The sequence below is a fragment of the Chelon labrosus genome (genome assembly GCF_963514085.1).
Source record: "Chelon labrosus genome assembly, chromosome: 16".
Classification (NCBI taxonomy): domain Eukaryota; kingdom Metazoa; phylum Chordata; class Actinopteri; order Mugiliformes; family Mugilidae; genus Chelon; species Chelon labrosus.
Genome location: NC_140349.1, coordinates 25,543,170 through 25,561,506, shown reverse-complemented (window position 1 = coordinate 25,561,506; position 18,337 = coordinate 25,543,170). Strand labels below are relative to the sequence as shown.

The window sequence follows — 18,337 nt, the reverse complement described above, 5'->3', positions numbered from 1 at the left end:
GTCTGAAAAAGAAAGCAATCGACACTGACGACAAACCTGGACTGCCCTCGATATTGGAGAGCGACGAACACTGAGGGACTGTAGACATATGGTTTGTCATTCATGTCAGTGGTGTTTGTGTAATTACTCTCACTGCCAGAGGGAGGAGACAAACGTTCCATCACTGCAGCTTTAAGAAATCCTGACTGAAGTGGTTAAGTGAAACAACTACACCGATCAGCCACAACATTAAAACCACTGACAGGAGAAGTAAATATCATTGAACATCTTGAGACAATTCAATGTTCTGTTGGGAAAGTTTTGGACCTGGCATTCATGTGGATGTTACGTAGTAATGTACCACCCACCTAGAACAGACCAGACCAGACCAGACCAGGCACCCCCACCAGGCAAATTGGTTTAGGAACAACTCCAAATTCACTAGATCCCAAACTGATCAAGTATCTGTGGGATGATCCACAGAGGCCCCTCCCCTCAACCCATAGGACCCAAAGGCCCCCACTAATGTATGTTTCGTTTCCGTTACCTTTAAATATGACCAAAATGTGCCTAGATGATAGAACAAAAATAAAAATCTAAATAAACACAAATGATAGAAAATGTGAAACAAGGCACGTGTTCATTGTGTTTAATTTTCAAATAACTGATGGCAAAATGAGAATATTTACAGGAGAGAATATGTATGGTCTGTACAAAGAAATATACATGCTAAGATTAAAAAAAAAAAAAAAAAGAACGTAGCAAACATGTATTTTATGAAACAAATAAAACTGGAAACAAGCATGACAAAAAAAAGAAAAAAGAAAAAACTTAAACTGAGGTATCCAGTCCAAGTTTCCTTGTTTTAATGGCCTGTGCACACTTTTTAAAATAAATAAAAAGGTAACAGAGGGCTGATTTCTGTTTAAACATGACACATCCTAACCCTACACTGGATTCATATGTCTCATTTTTATAGCTGTTTGGCGTTTGTCATATTCAGGAACATAAACTATTTAAACTAAACACTACTGGTTGAGTAGCTCTCTTCAGGGTAGAGTAATTTATGAAAGAAAATATTTTGGCAAAAAGTATTTGTACATAAAATTAGATGACCATTTAGTAAATAAAATCTTGCATTCAACTTTTGATCCATTCTGCAAATTCCAAGCGTTACTCCCCTACCTTCTGAATAAAAGGTATAGAGGAGATTAATCGTGTTTCTCCAACATAGTGTTTTTACACGTGTAAACAATCATTTCACATGGTCGCAGATTACCTAACTCAAGTGAAGCATAATCACAATTAAACATTTTTATTAAGTACTATAAAGCTAGAGCAACTTTGGTGTACCAATACTACAGAGGCATACAGTACAAAAAGTGAAATTATTATTTTAATATAAATTATTTTTGATCAAACCAGAATGATTGTAGTTTGTGACCTCTAACACGGCCTGGCCTGGCAGTCATAACACTCAACGATCAAATAAACACAAACTACCAGCAGTGCTTGCAGTACCAAGTACATGCTTTTCTCTAGATTTATTACAGATACAACAGATGTCTTCATAAATAGTTGCATAAAATGTTAAAGCCGCAACATTGCACATGATAATCAAACATAACATACAATGAGTGCATTTACAGTAAATCGTCTTCCTCCACATTCACGCGCGTCTGACTGGCAATCACTGCTGCTGTTGAGGCTCCAACAGTCTCATGTCCTGCTGTCCAAAAGCCACTGTGAATGTGAGGGGGAAGAAGGCAGAAGTCTATATACAAGGTAAGGCTTAAACATGTCATATCTGCGCAACACAAGTTTTGTTCTAGGAAAAGCAAATGATGGATGTCTATTGTTCCTTCTCAGATTGGACAGTGCAGCATTGTTACTGGTGACATGGTCATCATGGTATCTTAGATTAGGTACATTATGTAAGCGCAGCCATCAAAAAGCTCTGATCGTATGTATAAATGTATGTAACTCGTGAAGCTCCATCACCGTCTCCAAGTGTCTACAGAGTCCAAAGTAGCACAGCAACTTTTAACTGATGAGCATTTTCTACAATTACTTTTTCTTGGAAACGTAGACAGTACTTTTTCCTTTCTATACATTGTTTCTATAAGAAAGGGCTGCGTCTCAGAAGTATCTGAGATACAGCGTTAGTGTAAAAGAGCAAAAACACAATGTCTGTGCCCCTCCTCAGCAACAAGAGGGAGGGCAGTTTGCTCTCAGTTATCTCTAGCTTCGCTTGGCATCACTTTCTCCTGAAAGCTCTGTGTGTGTGCAGTGGTGTCAAGGCTCGATCAATTGGCTCCTCTGATCAGCTTCAACTTTTGCAAGGAAAATAACTTACTTCATAATGTTTTTTTTTTTTTTTTTTATATTTTTCTTATTTTGTTCATTTAACTACAAAATCAGTTTTGAGTTGAAACCAGCAAGCAGCAGTAGAAAGGGATCCATTCATTTATAAGATTGGTGAGTACTCTGTTCTCTGGGGCTTTGATTGGCTAGAGACCTCAGCAGGTCTGAACTTTACTACATCATCTTATTAAACTGACATTTTGTGAAAGAGGATAAGATCAGCATTCATTATTTCTCCTTCTTTTTACATGTGAACCATAAAGACCCTCATTCCATTCCAGCCCCTGCAGCCACAGCTATGGACTACAAAGTGGACAGTGCCCAGTTCTTCCTGCTTTCGTCTGCTGTGTTCAGACTGCTGAGGCAGAAGGGACAGAGAGGTGTTTATGAGTTCAAACTTGAGGCTGAAGTCGACTTTGGATGAAATTCCTAACTCCTCCGATGGGCCGGGCGTCAGTCTGATGTTTCCTCCTGTCTATGAAGGAAATGAGACGGGAGGTGTCCAGGCAGCCCTCTGATCTGGCCCGGCCATCGCCAGCCTGCAGCCATGGGTCCTGGAGGCAGACTCCGGCCGGAGGCCTTCTGCCTGGGTCGGTCCTCAGCAGCAGGCAGACGAAGTCCCGGGCCGCCTGGCTGACACCTTGGAAGTAATCCCACGGGAAGCTGAAGTCCAACCTGCAGATGTTGAGACAGGTCTCTTCTGCGCTTTCGTCAAGGAAGGGTGAGGCACCGCTCAGCAGCACGTAGGTCACCACGCCCAGACTCCACAGATCAGAGGTTAGCGACACAGGCTCTCCGAGGACCAGCTCTGGGGAGGCAAACTCAGGGCTGCCCAGCAGAGTGTGAATGTAGTGAGCACTGTTGAGCTGGACAGCATCACCAAAGTCTGTGAGTTTGACCGTTGGCTGGGCACTGGCAGTGTGGGCAACCAGTAGGTTCTCAGGCTGGAGCAAGAGCAAAGAAAAGAATACAAAATACAATCTACCATTATTCCTGTGTACGTAGTACATTAGTACATGCATCATTCCAACATTAAGGTGTCAAGTTGTGTGTAAATTCCTATACGACTGGAGACGACCTATATTATAGCATTCTGCTTTACAGGTCAGAAGTCAGGGACACAGATTTGACGACTAGCTCTAGAAACGATACGAATGCTGTGACTGCCGGATGTTTTTGTGGCTTGAATGTTTTCTGTAGGTCATTTGCCAAAATCTGAACGGATACACATTAATAATAAATAAAACCAAATCCTTCACGCTCTACTGCAGACTTCCTCTGAGCTGCTTTATGTAATAGTGTAGTAGGTTAACTGAAAACATGTTCAAGGTGCAAGTACGTACTTTTACGTCCAAATGTACTATTCTGCAGTTGTGCAAGTAGTGTAAAGCTTCTAAAACGTTCCGCAGGTAGCAGGCCACTTTCTCCTCCGTCAGATTCCCCCAGCTCACTATGTAGTCGAGCAGACGACCTTGATCAGCCCTGAAATGCAAAGTGAACATCCGACAGAAGAAACAGAACGTTTTTAAAGGCATTTCAAATGAATCAGCCGTGTATGTAGTTGAATTCCTTGTTGTGGTGTGTACTCACATCTCCAGGACTATGACGTAGCTGCTGGGGGTTTCATATGTGTCTATCAGGTTGACTATGTGCGGGTGTTGGAGTCTCTGGTGCAGATTGAGTTCCTGAGTCACCCGGTCTCTTCTCATCAGCTTCTTGTTAACCTGTTTGACCGCCACCACACGCTTGGTGCCCCGGTGATCGCAACGCTTGACAACAGAGAAACGACCCCTGAGGAAGAAACAAGTTGCTTGGTTGTTTTCGAATTCTGTTTAGCTCAGATACTCCTAAACACATTTGTACTGTATAGTACTTTGCACATGTCAAATAAACCATATCAGAAAGAATATAGAAAGCAGTGCTGCGTCAAAAATGTAACACTGGAGATGTTTGGTTACCTTCCCAGTTCAGCCACCTCAGTGTAGTGAGACTCAAAGTTGTCTTTCCAGCTCACTCTGACCCCATCAGTGGACACTGCTGAGGTAATGGATGACACACGTTGATATTTAAAAACCAGCTGTGGAGGCACTCATGCTGTTTATTTATATCTCGGTCTATACTCTTACCTAACACTCTGAGGCTAGCTGATGATGTTACACTGCCCAGCTCATTAGTTGCAACACAAGTGTAAACTCCATCATCCTCAGAGGCTACGCCGATTATCCTCAGTGTTGCTTCACCAGTGTCACTGAAACAAATACAGCCTGATGAGGTTGGTCATGATGAAAATGCATTGATGTGCTTTCTGCACCGCGAGGTAAAATAGTGAATACTGAATTTGTTTCCATTTAAAAGTTTTGAGTACAAGGTCACAGTCGTACAATCAACACAATAAACTGCACACGGCGCCAGTGATATTCACACTGCGTATTCTTACCTGTAGGCGATGCTGAAGTGTCCGTTGTTGGTGAGGTTGCTCTGGTTGGGTCCCCTCCAGGTGACAGTAGCCCGCGGTCGACCACAGACCTTACACCTGAGGGTGACGCACTCTCCGTTGTCACAAGTAACATCACTCAGAGGTACGAGGAATTCTGGGGGAACTACAATGAATTCAAGAGTAACTGAATTAATTACAGTTTACTGACAATTATTTGCTTTTTTCATGGTCATTTGCAAATAAGCACACAAAACTAAAACTTACCATCATAGATGTAGTTTGGATTTAGAAGCTGGAAAAAAAGACAAAGAAATGTCAGATGGAAGATGGAAACAGAGAGATATGATAGATTCTTTTATTGACCTGAAACACACCTTTACAGAAACTTTATTAGCCAGGCCATCTCTGGACTTCCTGTAACCATTTTCCAGCTTGGTGTCTTTCTTTGCCTCCTTGTCCTTTTTCTCAGATTTTTTACGGATGCGCAGGGATGTGTGCCAGGATGAAGACTTCCTACTAGAACGATGAAAATGTCACAAGTAAGAGCAGTGTCTTTATAAAGAAGCAGAGACGACACTTTGGATTTCAAATTAGGCGAGCTTTCAGCCATGATAATAATGAAATATCTACAGAGGAAAAGTGTTTTTCTGTTGGAACAGACACACTATTATTTGAATCAATCCAACTAGTTGTAACTGCTCATGCTGTACTCACACTATATGTCTTTAAAAGCATTTTGTCTGTAAGGCCCTTCCACAAAACAGGTGGCGCACAATTCATGTTGTGCAATTTAAAACTACAGCTGCATTCCTAAAGCCCATATGAACTCAAAAAGAGCAGTTATTCTTTATCTAGATGTCTTACTTGATCGATGCCTCGGGGCAGTCCGGGATAATGGCAGAGGTGTGTCCAAGCACAAATCCGGGGATCCAGCCCTCGGCGGCGGGGCCCTGCTCAGTAGCTGCCCTGAACACCAGGAACATGTTTTGCTGGTTGCTGGCCAAGATCTGGACTACCTCACCCTGCATGACGCTGATCTCATCCTCCTTCACAGCCATGTAGTCTTGGGTCACCAACATGGTGGATACGCTACTGCTGCTGCTACTTTCACTCTGCGTCACGGGGAGGAAACCAGCATGTGGAAAAATGTAAGTGCAAAGCTCGGTTCATTATACATTCTATATTTCGCTGTAGAATGTGGGACAAAATCTCAAGAGAATTAAAAGGGTACCACTTCTTATGAGTTGCGGAGTAAAAGGTAAGCCACAAAGTACAAGAAACACAGAATCTAAACACTGGAAAGAGTTAACTGTCCACTGGAAACAGGCTTTGTAAAAAGATTAGGTTCAAGTGGAAGAAAGACAAGAGTCATTATTTTCTTCTTGAAAAAAGGTAACTGGATAAAGAAAGGCAGGAATAAGATGAAGATTTCCATCTGACTCGTCTTTGCTCTGCTGCTCCAGGCAAAGACGAGGAGGAACGTTAGGTTGAATGAGAGGATCTCTGTTGAGTACGTTTGTGGGTGAACCACAAATGTCGGAGGTTAGTTGCAGGAAGAGTTCATTTCAGTAAGACGCCATGAAGACAGCAGGCGGTGAAGGACGGCCAAGAGGAAGTCAGGTGTTAGTAGAAGCTTTGTTAGAGTTTGGAAATCTAGAGAAAGACTTAAAAGATAATTAATAATTAAGATGTGAACTAGGTCCACTAGAGAGATTTTGAGCCTGAAACATGTTGAAACCTTTGGTAAATTGTCTTCAGCAATTGTCTAAAGCTAAAGAAGATGATGTTGAAGAGCAGTGAAGATTGTCAAAGATGCATAGTAGGGACAGATTAGTAGTGCTGGCTGCAGCAGGACAGGAAACAACAGGCAGACAGGACAGACCAGGCTTCCCTCTGCCTCTATGTTAGTTGGATCAGCACTGGACAGCAGGTTGTAGTCTTACCCCGTTACTCTGGGTGGACTGGATGGACTGCTCGCTGGCCGATGAGCATGTACTCATGCGGTCTGCGTCCTTGCTGTGCGTGGAGTGTCTGTGGGTTTGGGTCCCAGAGCCAGTTTGAATCTGATTTGAACTTTGCCGGACCAGAGTCTCTCCTGCCTCGCCTGGGAAAGTGAATGAGCCAGGCCGGCTGGCTGGAGAGCCCGGCATGGAGCTCCAGAATCCAGAGCCAGACTTTTGCCCCGGGCTGGGAGGAGGAGGAGGAAGGGCATCCTTGCCAAAAGCAGGAATAGATAGAGGGGAACCCATAGGGGACACAGCTCCTGGCCGTGTTTTGAGAGTGGGTGTGGAGGGCAGAGGCCCAACTGTTGCACGGGGTGAAGGGGTTACAGCACCAGCAGTAGTGGGAGTTTGTGCTTGGTCATCTGGGGGGTGGATAGGGCGCTTACCCTGCGGGCTGCTCCCTGAAGGGAGCATGGGAGGAGGGACAGGACGAGGGGACGGACCTGGATCACAACCGAGTAAAACTCACACCTCAGTCACATCTTTCATTGTGCCATTTAAAAAAAAAATTAATTAAAACACAGCGAGATGTTCCATACCTGACATCTTGTTGGGGCCGTCTGGGTCGGTCCCGGGGTGGTGGCGAAGGGGTTGGGGCAGACGGGAAGGCTGTGGGATCCTGGAGGGTCGGCGAGAGCCACCTTGGGGTCCTGAAGGGATGGAGCTTCCCTGGGAGCTTCCCCCTACTACTCCAGGGGTCACATTTGAACCACTGCTGCCTCCACCTGGAGCTCCCATGCTGGGCACACATGGCCCACTGGTCGCCCCTACATGGTTCCTCTGATATTCTACTGGTGAGGTTAGAGCTGTGATAAGGTACAAAAGAGACGAGGGTGGCTTTGTACTAAACAGTTCTATAAAATCTAGAAATCTAGAAATCAAATGCCCTGTGTTTGTGTGTGTGTGTGCTAGTTTACCATTGAGAAAGTTGCGTTGGCTCTCGAGTATCTGGCTGATCTGAAGAGTCCAGACCTCACGCACCCCTGGGTGAGAGGAGTGAAGCACGAAGGACTCCACGGTGGCGCTGGTCGACCGAGAAGTGAGAATGAACTTACAAGGATCACCTTCTACATTCTCCTCCAGACCCAAACAGCTGACCTAGGGTGCAAAAGATAATCATCAGTCACATGATTGAATTTTATGGTAAATTCACTAAAATCCACCTCAAGGTTCGCTGCCTAGAAAAACAAGTGTAGGTGACTATATCTTAATAAAAGCTCCCATGGACAGCAGGGGTTTATTGTTTATTACTGTTAGTAAACACTTTTGCAGCTCATATCATTACCTTAATGCTGTTCTTGTACAGGAAGCCTGGCAGAGAGCAACCTTTCTTCTTGTCCAGGGGCTCACTGAAGATGACAAGCTGCTCAAACAGGAAGACTCTCCTCTCCTTCATCCGGCCGGGCACGCTGCCCTCTGGGTCAGTCACCATGAACGTGTCCTGGAGCAAAAGGCGTCCCTGAGCCACAATTTTCCCCTGCAGAAAGAGATGAACAGGCCAGGTGAAGGAGAGAAAACAAAGGTACATATGTGCTTTAATTTAATGTAGATCCTTACGTCAAACCCTTGAAGCCGGCCGACATTCATCATGTCATTACATTTTTTTGGCACGATGCACATGACCTCCACTGCTTTCTGCAATAGCCATAAAACAAAAGGTGTGATTTCATTTCTAATGAATTTTTTTGCTTGATTTTTTAAAGATCTATTTTCTTACCTCTAGATCCATAGACTCCACCCCAGCCTTTTTAGAGTGTTTAAGGAAATCCTGAAATGCATAAGCAAACCAAAAAAGAAAAAGACATATAAGAAAATGGCAACAAGAGATGTCTGATGTTAAGAAATGCAAAGTGAGAAATGAGCACCAGGTGGAGATCTGGCGCCCTCTGCTGTAATGTAACAGACTAACTTTAAGTAGCAGCTGGTACTTCATGATCCGTTGGACTGGCTTGATGAGCAGGTCTGCAATCTGCGGCCTGTGTCCCAGCCGCTGCTTCAGGTCCTACAACATGAAAGAAGTTTCTTGAGAGGCTGATAGCAGCAGTTTGAAGTATCAGATATGTCTCATAAGACAGAAAGCCCAAAGCAATGGATTCATACCTCAAAGTAGGTGTCAATATACTCTGAGACAATATGCTCAGACTTGGGCTTGTTTTGACAGTACACCACGTACATGTTTAGTCTCCTCTCCTGAATACAGAAAGCACAAACGACTGAAGTTTTATCAAATGTGTACCAGCAAGTACAACTACAGCAGAGATTGGAATTTCACTTTGGACAAACCTGTTTGAGAAAGAGTGGCCCCAATCTGTCAGGGTCCTCCAAACATTTCTCCAACTCTCTGAGGAAGAAACTGAGGAAGATGAAAACAGAAGACAGGCAAGTAAGTTACTGTCCTGGTAATACTCAGCATTAAAATCTGCATTCTTCATAAGTGTGTGTGCGCCACATACTCTTTGTGCCAGTCGTAGATTTGATGGATGTTTCCAAACACAATTTTGTCTTTCCCCTTCATATCATCAGGGACACCTTCCTCCTTCATTCTGCTCATGTAGCCCTTATGATGGAGATGGACATTATCATTTTATCATTTCACCGGATAGAATAAAACACCCAGCACTGTACTGCGTGTTAATCAGTTCCAGCTCTGATGAAGTGTTAACTCACCTCCACCACCAGGCTGAGGTCTCTGACATAATCTCGCTCAGTCTCCACCAACTCCACCAGAATGTAACTAGAGCAAAAAAGAAAGGCACAGATGGCAGACTTAAAATTAGAACTACCAAACAGATTCCCTAAACATCCATGTACTCACTGGGTGTGTGTGTGTGTGTGTGTGTGTGTGTGTGGTGTGGTGGTGGCAGACGTACTGTCTTTTCATGAGGATGCTGGCCCTGCGTTCGTCCATCTCTTCGATGGGAGATGAGGAGGAGAGGAGGGAGTTGTCCGAGGGGTTGAAGGACGGGGAGCTGCTGTCTCCCTGTTCTACTGACAGAGAGCTGGGTCTGTCCTCCAGAGCCTGCACCAGGGGAAAGGTTGAGGATAAGGGTTTGGTTATTTAATGCGTCAAAGGTTCCTCTGTTTTAACAGAGGAGTGGCATTAACGCATATGTCTACCTGTGGCAGTTAAGCTAAATTCTGTTCATTCTCTCTTCATAGTGGACATTTTTTTCTTCCTGCGAGTTTTTTTTCCTATTGACAATGAGCCAATAACAATGAGACAGCTGGGCTTAATGGAAAAAATCCAGAAAATGCAGAAAAATTCATAGGAACGGTTCAGTTCAAATCTAATGAAACCTTCTAACCTACTATGCATTATACTTTCACTGATAAGTCAGAAAATATCTGTTTGCAGGATGATACAGCAGCTTTAGTGCAAGTGACTTTATCCTACCATCTTGCTTTTGACCAGCTCCTCGATGGCGCTCACCAACTCAGCGGCACTGGGTGTCTCTGAACTGGATGGACGGACGGACAGACGGGAAGAGCTCTGGGCAAAAATGGAAAGATGACAGGAGGGAGAAAGAACTGATATGAGAAAACAATGAGAGGACAGTCTCTCTTCCACTAAATCTGTTCTCTGGTTGACGTTAATGAAACTGAAAAATCATCAGCTCTTAAATTAATCCGAATTAATGCAAGCGTTGCATAAGTTCTATTATAGTCCTTTACTTCTGAAACACAGTAAATACTGTAATCTTATGTGTCCAAACTAAGTTGTAACTGGCAAAGAAAATGATCAAAGGCAAAGTTGGATTTTTGAGTGAGACTAATGTCAAGACAAATACTCTCATTTTACTATTGGTTTTATTATTAAGGAATTACTTTTTAATATTGTAGTTATTATTGTGAGCAATGACTGAGTGAAAATGTTTGTTAAATGTTCACAGAGAGTCATTCCAGACATGTTTCCACTGGTGAAACCCCACTACTGGGGGGTTTATATCTCAACGTAAAGTGAAAAAGAAAAGTATATGAAATTTAAAAAACTGTCAGTGAAAAGGTTAAAATGTGAGGCTGAAAGTTGCCTGAATGGAATGGAAAATATGGAGGAAAGTATTCCTGAAATGTCTTTCAAATAATGATGAGAAAGAGAAGGTCGGAAAAAAGGGACATGGTAATGGAAGGAGTTTCTGTCGCTTGCTCGGATGATGATGAACGGCCTTTGGAATAAAGAAAGAATGCTAACAGAGCGAGAATGAAAGAGGTATATGCATATATATATATATATATAAATATATAGTTCAGGAGACTCTCACCCTTGCTGTGCTGTGCTTCAAGACTTTCCCCAATTAGGTTTTCTGGGTGAGGCTGTGTGCCCTTCTGGCCTCGCCAGCATTTAGAGATGCCAATTACTCGCATGGGTAATGAGGTTAACGCACAGAGGGTAAAAGGAAATGAGAACGAGCGGGCAGGGGCGGGTGACGAAGGGGGTGGTAGGAGGGCGGGGGATGATGGGACAAGGGGTCTTTATCATTTTTACCTCAACACAGGGTCATATTATTATCCAGAGGAGCTGCCTTCAGAGCTGAGAGGGAATCTTGCCGCTTTTTTCGTTTTTAATTTGTATCAACTCTTTATTTGTTTTGTACCCTACTGAGAAACCAACCTCAACTATATGTGAAAAACATGCAGAAAAATGCTGCAGTCCCGGGTTATTCCAACAGGCTCAAGGCATTTACGAAAGCTCAAAAGTTCCTCAAAATGTGAAGAAGCGTGCACAAACTAAGTCTTCTGTTCTGCACTGGCAGCGCTGGCAGAAAACAACTCTACACGGCCCTCCATTTAGAGTTAAGAGCTACATGCATCCTGTCTTTATCTACATTTAGCCCTGATGTCCATGCTCATATGCAAGGCAACTCTGCGTTCCAGTGCTTTGCTGAAGAAACAAGGCAGATGTCGAGAAGTCAAACTAAAAAAATAAATAAATAAAGATGGAAGGGAAAAAATTCTACACTAAAGAAATTCAGCAATGTTAAAGAGTTCATAAAAATACAAAAGTTGGGAAGAGTGAATTTTAGGTTCAGTGAAAGGAGTATTTTAAACAGATGAAAGAAACGTCTAAAAAAGCAGCTATCTTCATGTCCTTTAAATCTAGAAATGGTTGTAGAAACCAAAGAACAGGCTTTAGAAAGTAGCATTTCAAGTTGAAGAGCGGGGGGAAAAAAGATATGTGAAGAATTGACTGAGGGAAGAGGACGGAGGGGAAGAACGGGGCATTTCAGATGGAGAGGTATGGAAACTGAGACAAAGCAAAGACAGGACATAAATCAAGGTAATGCTACAGCGTGGCAAACAGCAAACGATACAACCAGGAAACAAAACAAAAGAGAAACAGAAATTAGTGTCAGAGGAGCCTCCGCTTGGGTTGAGGAGGAGACTTTGGTCTGCCTGAAACTTTTCATCGCTCTCTGCTTTCGAAGAGAGGGAAGAATACGATGCAACATGCCAAGGCAAAATGTTATGCATAACTCAAACTGAGGAGTCACTTAAACTGTGTCGGGAAATGTCCCCTTTGGAAAAACTGGAAGAATAAATCTGAAATGAGGTGTATTCATGAAAGCAAAAACTAACAGCAAAGTGAAAAAAGAGAAGCTGTGTAAGTGCTGAATCTATAGACGTGCTTTAATTAAATATTCTCTCTCTTTCTCTCAACAGAGGTAAGTTATCTGTTCATCATCTTTGCTCATCTACCTGCCTTTTCTCTGAACCCTCTTTCCTGTCCATCCCGACTGTCCTCACCTTGTCATCCTGTGAGTCTGGCTGCAGCAGGCTATGCTGCTGGATGGCCATAGGTGGAGGTAGAGGAACTGAGTCGGCGCCCTCCTCACCCTCCTCTTCTCCACAGCTCTGCATTCCTGAAGAACTGGACTTGGACAAGGTTCCGCTCGACAGGCCTTCGTTGCGAACCCTCTGCGGGACGGCAAAGCAGAGATGATCACACAATAACTTCACAGCACTTCAAAATGTCGGCGTGTCAGATAATCTGTAACCACCCACCTCCTCCAACGTTTCATCCTGAGGGGTAGCAGCACTGTCGTCAGAGTCTTTCTGAGAGCCCATCGTCATCTCCCCGCTCTTCCTCACCTCACGGCTCTTCTTGTGCTTATGGGCCAGCTTCTTCACGTGACCGTCTGCCTTGCCGCTGCTTAGCCGACGCACTGGACTGGTAAGCCATTTCCGTAGCGTGTTGCCTAAAAAGTAAAAAAAAAAACAACAAAAAAAACAAACTCAGCTTGCTTCTGTAATTGTAAGATTCCTTCTATGTCTATATAAACAGAATACGGGTCAATGCAATTTTACAGAGCAACAGATACCCTACCTGGTCGTTTAGGCCCTGGTGATGTATGGGAGCCGATGCCATGGCCAGGCTGGAGCGTAGCAGATGATCCTGGCATGATGGAGTCATTGCTGCACACTGACAAAGTGTCTGTGAAAAACAGAGCAATGGTTTCAAATTAGATTTGTGATCAGGACATCAACAAATTCCCTAAATACAGAACACATACTGTATTCCTTCCTCCCTAAGAGACACGCCATCCAAACCAACCATCACACCATGCTCTGTACCTTTATGGTTGAAGATGCCTTCCATCTCCATGGAGGACCTGGAATGGGCGATGCAGAGCATGGAGCAGGGCACCAGGCCCTCCTGAGCAGGAGAGCGGTCTGTGGTCCTGACCAGGCACCAGTCTGGCTTGTCATGACAACGCTCCAGAACCTCCACCGTCTGGCCGCGCCGCACCGTCAGCTCGTTGCTGTTGCTGGCCATGAAGTCATGTATCACCACAGTTAGCTCACAGCCACCAGAGAGCTGAGGAAGACAAAACGATGACTTAGACCTTGTTTCCATGTGACATTTGTCCCAGGTGATGCATAAAAATACCAGATGGCAAAAAAGCTGAGATTGCAGTATTCATAGAACTGCAGAAAATGAGCAGGCAGGGCAAGATTATTGGTCTGGTCCAGTGTGTTTTTACCTTGTCGCTGTCCAGGGTGTTCTGAGAGGTGCGTGATGCAAGCGAGATGGTGTCTGGTTGGCTACTGCCTTCACCCTGACTGTCCAGGTCCTCTCCATCCCTAACAGAACCACACATGGTGAGTGAAAGGTCACAACATACAATAAAACAGTTACACTGTGGAGATGTAGATTACTACTGTGTTCTGTGTACACATGTTTTAGTTGTTCCCGTCATAAATCCAAAGCCTGAGTTGTCATGTTTACCTTCGTCCCTTGTGGTGCTTGGCTGTAGTTGCTTTGGGAATATGAATGGGCTCCTTGAGTGCCCCTCTTAAGTGAATGGTGCGCTCCTGGATGACCTCTCTGATGTGCTTGATCCAGTCTTGTTTGTTCTCAATACTGGACGCCTGTTATTGGTCAACGATGGAAAGAGTTCAAGAAAACTTAAAAGCTGTCAAAAAGGAAACTTGTTTTGGAATTCTTGTTTCACTCTGTTTCACACAAGTCTGAATTCACCTCTCATCGTTTAGTCACATTAATTGTTACGTGCATATATGGGATCTTTCCAGCAGTGGAATCCTAAAACAGTGTTTCTCCACTTTTTTGGTCAGATGTGCTGCCACAGTCCTCTCAGCTATATAACCACTCCTGTACTAGTTTTCAACTTTTATTTATTGCAAAACAAAAACTGTGTTTAGTTTCAGGCACCTATTTCAGCAGCACATGCTAAATATCTCAAGTTATTTATCCATCATTTTAGTTAACCTAAAAGTTTAGACCACAATGTATTTATTCTAGCTATCTATTTTTACTTTACAGTTATTTCAGCTGTTAAAGCGTTACTTTAACCTTATCTGAAGACCTCACTTGCTAACTAGACTGTTTAAATTAAACTACTTTTTAAATTAGCTGTGCTCATTTAACCTCTTAGCATTTGCTAGCCCTGATTGGGAATCATGCTTTTCAGATCCCACATATGGCACGGTGTTACAGTCCTCAGCTATTCAAGAGGAGCAAGGAGGCAATTGCAAACTCTTTGTGTTTCAGACTTGTGAGAAATGGTTGAGGGCTGTGTTGTGGTTTAGTTTGTACTCACCATCGCTCCATGTTTGGATCCCTGACTTAGCTTTGAATTTAAAATATAAAATAGAGAATTTCACTGGTCTGGCTTTAGTTAAAGTACAGGACATTTTTTTACACTGACAAAATGGTTTGACATGAGAGAAATACACAACACTCAGAATTTGCTTAGACACTGTAATGAAGGCCAATTAAATGTGAAGCAGACTGCAAATGATCTCTGTGTGTAAACATGTGTAGTTAGTAGAGAGACACTTAATTTACAATGCATATACCACATGACTGCTTCTCAGTGGTTAGTTCGGTATTCAACATGTATTATAAAGTCATAACGCTCTGTACTGAATGTGTTAGGAATGTGGCTTCATGCTGTTCCAACGGCTGACACAGATCTGAATCCATCTGTGGCAGGATTCAACGGGGAAACACAGAAGATATCTGATAATGGGGGCTTCACAACTGATTAAATAAACTGATGTATCTTATGTCAATACTCATATCAAGAACAAGTTTATTTGTCTGCTAGAGATGCGTGATCTCTGGTCACTGATAAAGTGGCCGCACGGAGCCAGGATGGGAGATCGTGGGCGTTCACAAGTGGATCAGTGTCAACAGCGTTGGTGGAAGCATGTCAGCCCACATAGAGAAGTAGAGATACAAACATCCACAGAAAACACAGCCCCAGATACACACGTGTGCCTGTGTTTGTTAACAGATGGAACAAAGCAGGATCATACCAAAAGACGGAGGGTGGCAGAGAGAGACGGACAGAAGACAGGGGAACAGAAGAAAGAAATCAAGGACACAGAGGAGTGATTAGAGAAAGCTCCTCAGCCACTTTGAAGCTGCTCATGCAATCAAACGAGACACCAGAGAGCACAGCAAGTACAGGAGAGGAGAATATAAGAAGAAAGATAGAGAGGTCTGTCTCTGAACAGAGGAATAAACAGGGTTTGACTGATAGCGTTTTCATTTAGCCAGCAAATTCATCGCCATGATCTATTGATGTATCTAATGTCCACACATTAATATGAAATTTTGTTTTTATTACATAATCATCATATGAACTCAAAATATTAGAATTTTCAATAATAGTACCCTGGGTTTTAGGTCCCATTTCAGGGTTGTGTCTTTGAAAACATATCAGTCCAACATTAAAGGAGATTTCAGAAGACGTAAAAGGGACGAAACGTGTTTTACCTTGAGCACTATCTTGTTGTCAGAGGTTGGAGTGCGTCCCAACCATAAAGCAAACTTACAGGGGTCTCCCTCAACGTGTTCCGTCACCCCCAACTCTGACGTCTGCAGAAAAATAGAATGATAATATGAGAAGATGCCATTCAGCAGGTTTGAAGTTTCAGATTACCACTGCAGAACAATGGCCTTCATCAAGACCCAAGACTGTCTCAAGTGATTTACTTTAGTGCTTCAGTGTATAGGTTATGTAGAAAAAGACAGTAACACTTCTTTAAAAAAAACAAAAAAAAACAACAAAATATTCATAATTCACTGGAGATAGTTACGCAAAAAGAAATGTGATGAAAATTTTCACCAACTACTCACAAAGAGTTTGCTCTTGTAGATGTATTTGCTCCTGCCATTTGAGTCCTTGACCTCCTTGCTGAAGACAAGAGACATCTCAAAGAGGAAGAGGTGGCGCTCTCGACCCTTACGGATCAGAGTCTTTGGATCCCAGACCTGGAATGAATCCTGGAGAATAAGCTCACCCTGCGACTCGATGTTTTCATCAAATCCTGGAGGAAAGAGGGGAAATCACCATGACAACTTGTTTTAAAAACACACTCCCTAATACGTATTTGCATAATTAGTTGGAATTTGACGGAAGGGCTGATCACCTTCCAGCATAGAGAGGTGCATGGCATCGTTGGCTTTCTTGGGAACGCTGAGCATCACCTCCAGGCCGTCCTTTATCTCTCCTTTACCTTCTTCGCAGCACGTCAGCAGATCCTAAAAGCATTGAGACAGTGAAACCATGACAACAGGGACCATTGAGATGGACACTACAGCCGTGAGATTTGGTATGGTGAGTTACCTTCAGCAGAAGCTGATACTTGGTGATTCTCTGCACTGGCTTGATCAGATAGGAAGAGATGGGGTTGGCCAGGCGGTGCCGTTGTTGAATTTCCTGCCATTAAACAAGCACACAGAGAAGGACAGTGATATGACTACGCAACACAGAGTAATCAGTTTCGCTTTAATGACCGGAGATGTTACTCACATCAAAGTAGTTGCCAGCGTGTTCTAAAATGAGTTGGGTGGAGTCAGGTTTGTTCTTACAGTAGTTCACGTACACCTGGAACTTATCAGCCTTTAAGAAGGGAGACATGGTTATATTAACAGTGACTAAAGGATTAAGTAAGTTTGATAAAGTCAATCGGTCATACTTAAAGTCTACACTCTCTAGATTGATGACTATGTGCAGCATCATTTACTCAATTGAAGAAACAGTCAACATTTACAAATCTAAAAGTCCATTGATACAGATATTTATATTGAGGGCTGAGGAAACCCAGCAAACAGTGAATAAATGCCACATACCCATGTGACAAAGCAATGCCCGACATCCTCCGGTAGCTGCTCATATTTCTCCAACTCTTTGAGAAAGATACTGACAAAACAAAGAAACTGATTGGTACAAAAATTGAATGGTGTTAAACAGCATAAACACAAATTCAGAACATAGATTATAAATGACCTAGATGACTGAGAATCTTCAGTAATTTTAAATTACTGTTTGCTCTTGACTTCATTATGGTGCCTGGACCTCAAAATATCTGCTTTCAAACCCAGATTAATTTTTTTTTAACATAAATTTTACATAAATGGACCTAAGTCGTAGGGGTTGGTTCTCACTTGTGGTGGAATTCGTAGAGGTCTTGCATGTTTCCAAAGATGATGTGCTCCTTGTTGATGATTCCTGGTGGAATCTCCTCAACTCCACTGGTCATCTCCCACAGGTAGGTCTGCAAGGAGATTTAAAATAAATAAATACATAAATAAAAATCCTCAAAGGATTTTTACACATATACATTGGCATTAAAAAAGAGCTGTGAAGCTCAACTCACATCCATGCACTCCCGCAGGTCTCGCACGTAAGTTTTTTCTGTCTGAATCAGCTCTGACATGATGAACCTAGAGACACACAAAAACAGACAGATGCACAAATTAGCAATTTTCATACTGTCCTCATTTACACAATGATACATTACGCCAATCGCTGCCCTTCAGCGTGTCAGCTTCAGCCATTTACACTCATGAATAATGAAAGAGTTACGGGCCATAAAACTTGACCAACTATGAACGACGGAAAATAATGCTCATGATAGTGCCGCTCGTATAAAATGACACAGTCTCCCTTCCCTGTGCACTACATGTGGAGTCATTTGTTCTCAGCTTGAATGTTGTGTCTGCAGTTCTTGTGCTGGCGCAGCAAAGAAGATGCTGAGGAAGTTGAAATCCCACATATCCATTATGTATATACATTTAGTTCAT

At 43.0% G+C, this 18,337-nt stretch overlaps 1 protein-coding gene across 2 annotated transcripts in view; it reads right to left on the bottom strand.

Moving 5' to 3' along the window:
- Positions 1-618: 618 nt before the first annotated feature.
- LOC311501164 (triple functional domain protein) overlaps positions 619-18,337 on the bottom strand; it is a 68,262-nt gene continuing 50,543 nt past the window's right edge. The window contains exons 27-63 of one of the 2 annotated variants that reach the window (XM_084562849.1): positions 17,911-17,977; positions 17,699-17,808; positions 17,384-17,453; positions 17,064-17,153; positions 16,878-16,970; positions 16,681-16,792; positions 16,388-16,578; positions 16,025-16,126; positions 14,841-14,870; positions 14,009-14,151; positions 13,764-13,863; positions 13,354-13,597; positions 13,106-13,213; positions 12,784-12,977; positions 12,526-12,696; positions 10,178-10,273; positions 9,654-9,802; positions 9,451-9,517; positions 9,237-9,340; positions 9,067-9,136; positions 8,884-8,973; positions 8,693-8,785; positions 8,501-8,551; positions 8,341-8,418; positions 8,069-8,260; positions 7,701-7,881; positions 7,323-7,589; positions 6,724-7,226; positions 5,645-5,892; positions 5,155-5,296; positions 5,045-5,072; positions 4,781-4,943; positions 4,470-4,591; positions 4,302-4,380; positions 3,934-4,134; positions 3,687-3,825; positions 619-3,287 (exon numbers count right to left, since the gene is read on the bottom strand). In XM_084562849.1, coding sequence (XP_084418975.1) covers positions 2,736-3,287; positions 3,687-3,825; positions 3,934-4,134; positions 4,302-4,380; positions 4,470-4,591; positions 4,781-4,943; positions 5,045-5,072; positions 5,155-5,296; positions 5,645-5,892; positions 6,724-7,226; positions 7,323-7,589; positions 7,701-7,881; positions 8,069-8,260; positions 8,341-8,418; positions 8,501-8,551; positions 8,693-8,785; positions 8,884-8,973; positions 9,067-9,136; positions 9,237-9,340; positions 9,451-9,517; positions 9,654-9,802; positions 10,178-10,273; positions 12,526-12,696; positions 12,784-12,977; positions 13,106-13,213; positions 13,354-13,597; positions 13,764-13,863; positions 14,009-14,151; positions 14,841-14,870; positions 16,025-16,126; positions 16,388-16,578; positions 16,681-16,792; positions 16,878-16,970; positions 17,064-17,153; positions 17,384-17,453; positions 17,699-17,808; positions 17,911-17,977 — 5,440 coding nt within the window. In that variant the 3' untranslated portion in view covers positions 619-2,735. The remainder of the gene's footprint in view (positions 3,288-3,686; positions 3,826-3,933; positions 4,135-4,301; positions 4,381-4,469; positions 4,592-4,780; positions 4,944-5,044; positions 5,073-5,154; positions 5,297-5,644; positions 5,893-6,723; positions 7,227-7,322; positions 7,590-7,700; positions 7,882-8,068; positions 8,261-8,340; positions 8,419-8,500; positions 8,552-8,692; positions 8,786-8,883; positions 8,974-9,066; positions 9,137-9,236; positions 9,341-9,450; positions 9,518-9,653; positions 9,803-10,177; positions 10,274-12,525; positions 12,697-12,783; positions 12,978-13,105; positions 13,214-13,353; positions 13,598-13,763; positions 13,864-14,008; positions 14,152-14,840; positions 14,871-16,024; positions 16,127-16,387; positions 16,579-16,680; positions 16,793-16,877; positions 16,971-17,063; positions 17,154-17,383; positions 17,454-17,698; positions 17,809-17,910; positions 17,978-18,337) is intronic. The other variant, XM_084562850.1, reaches the window with a different exon arrangement.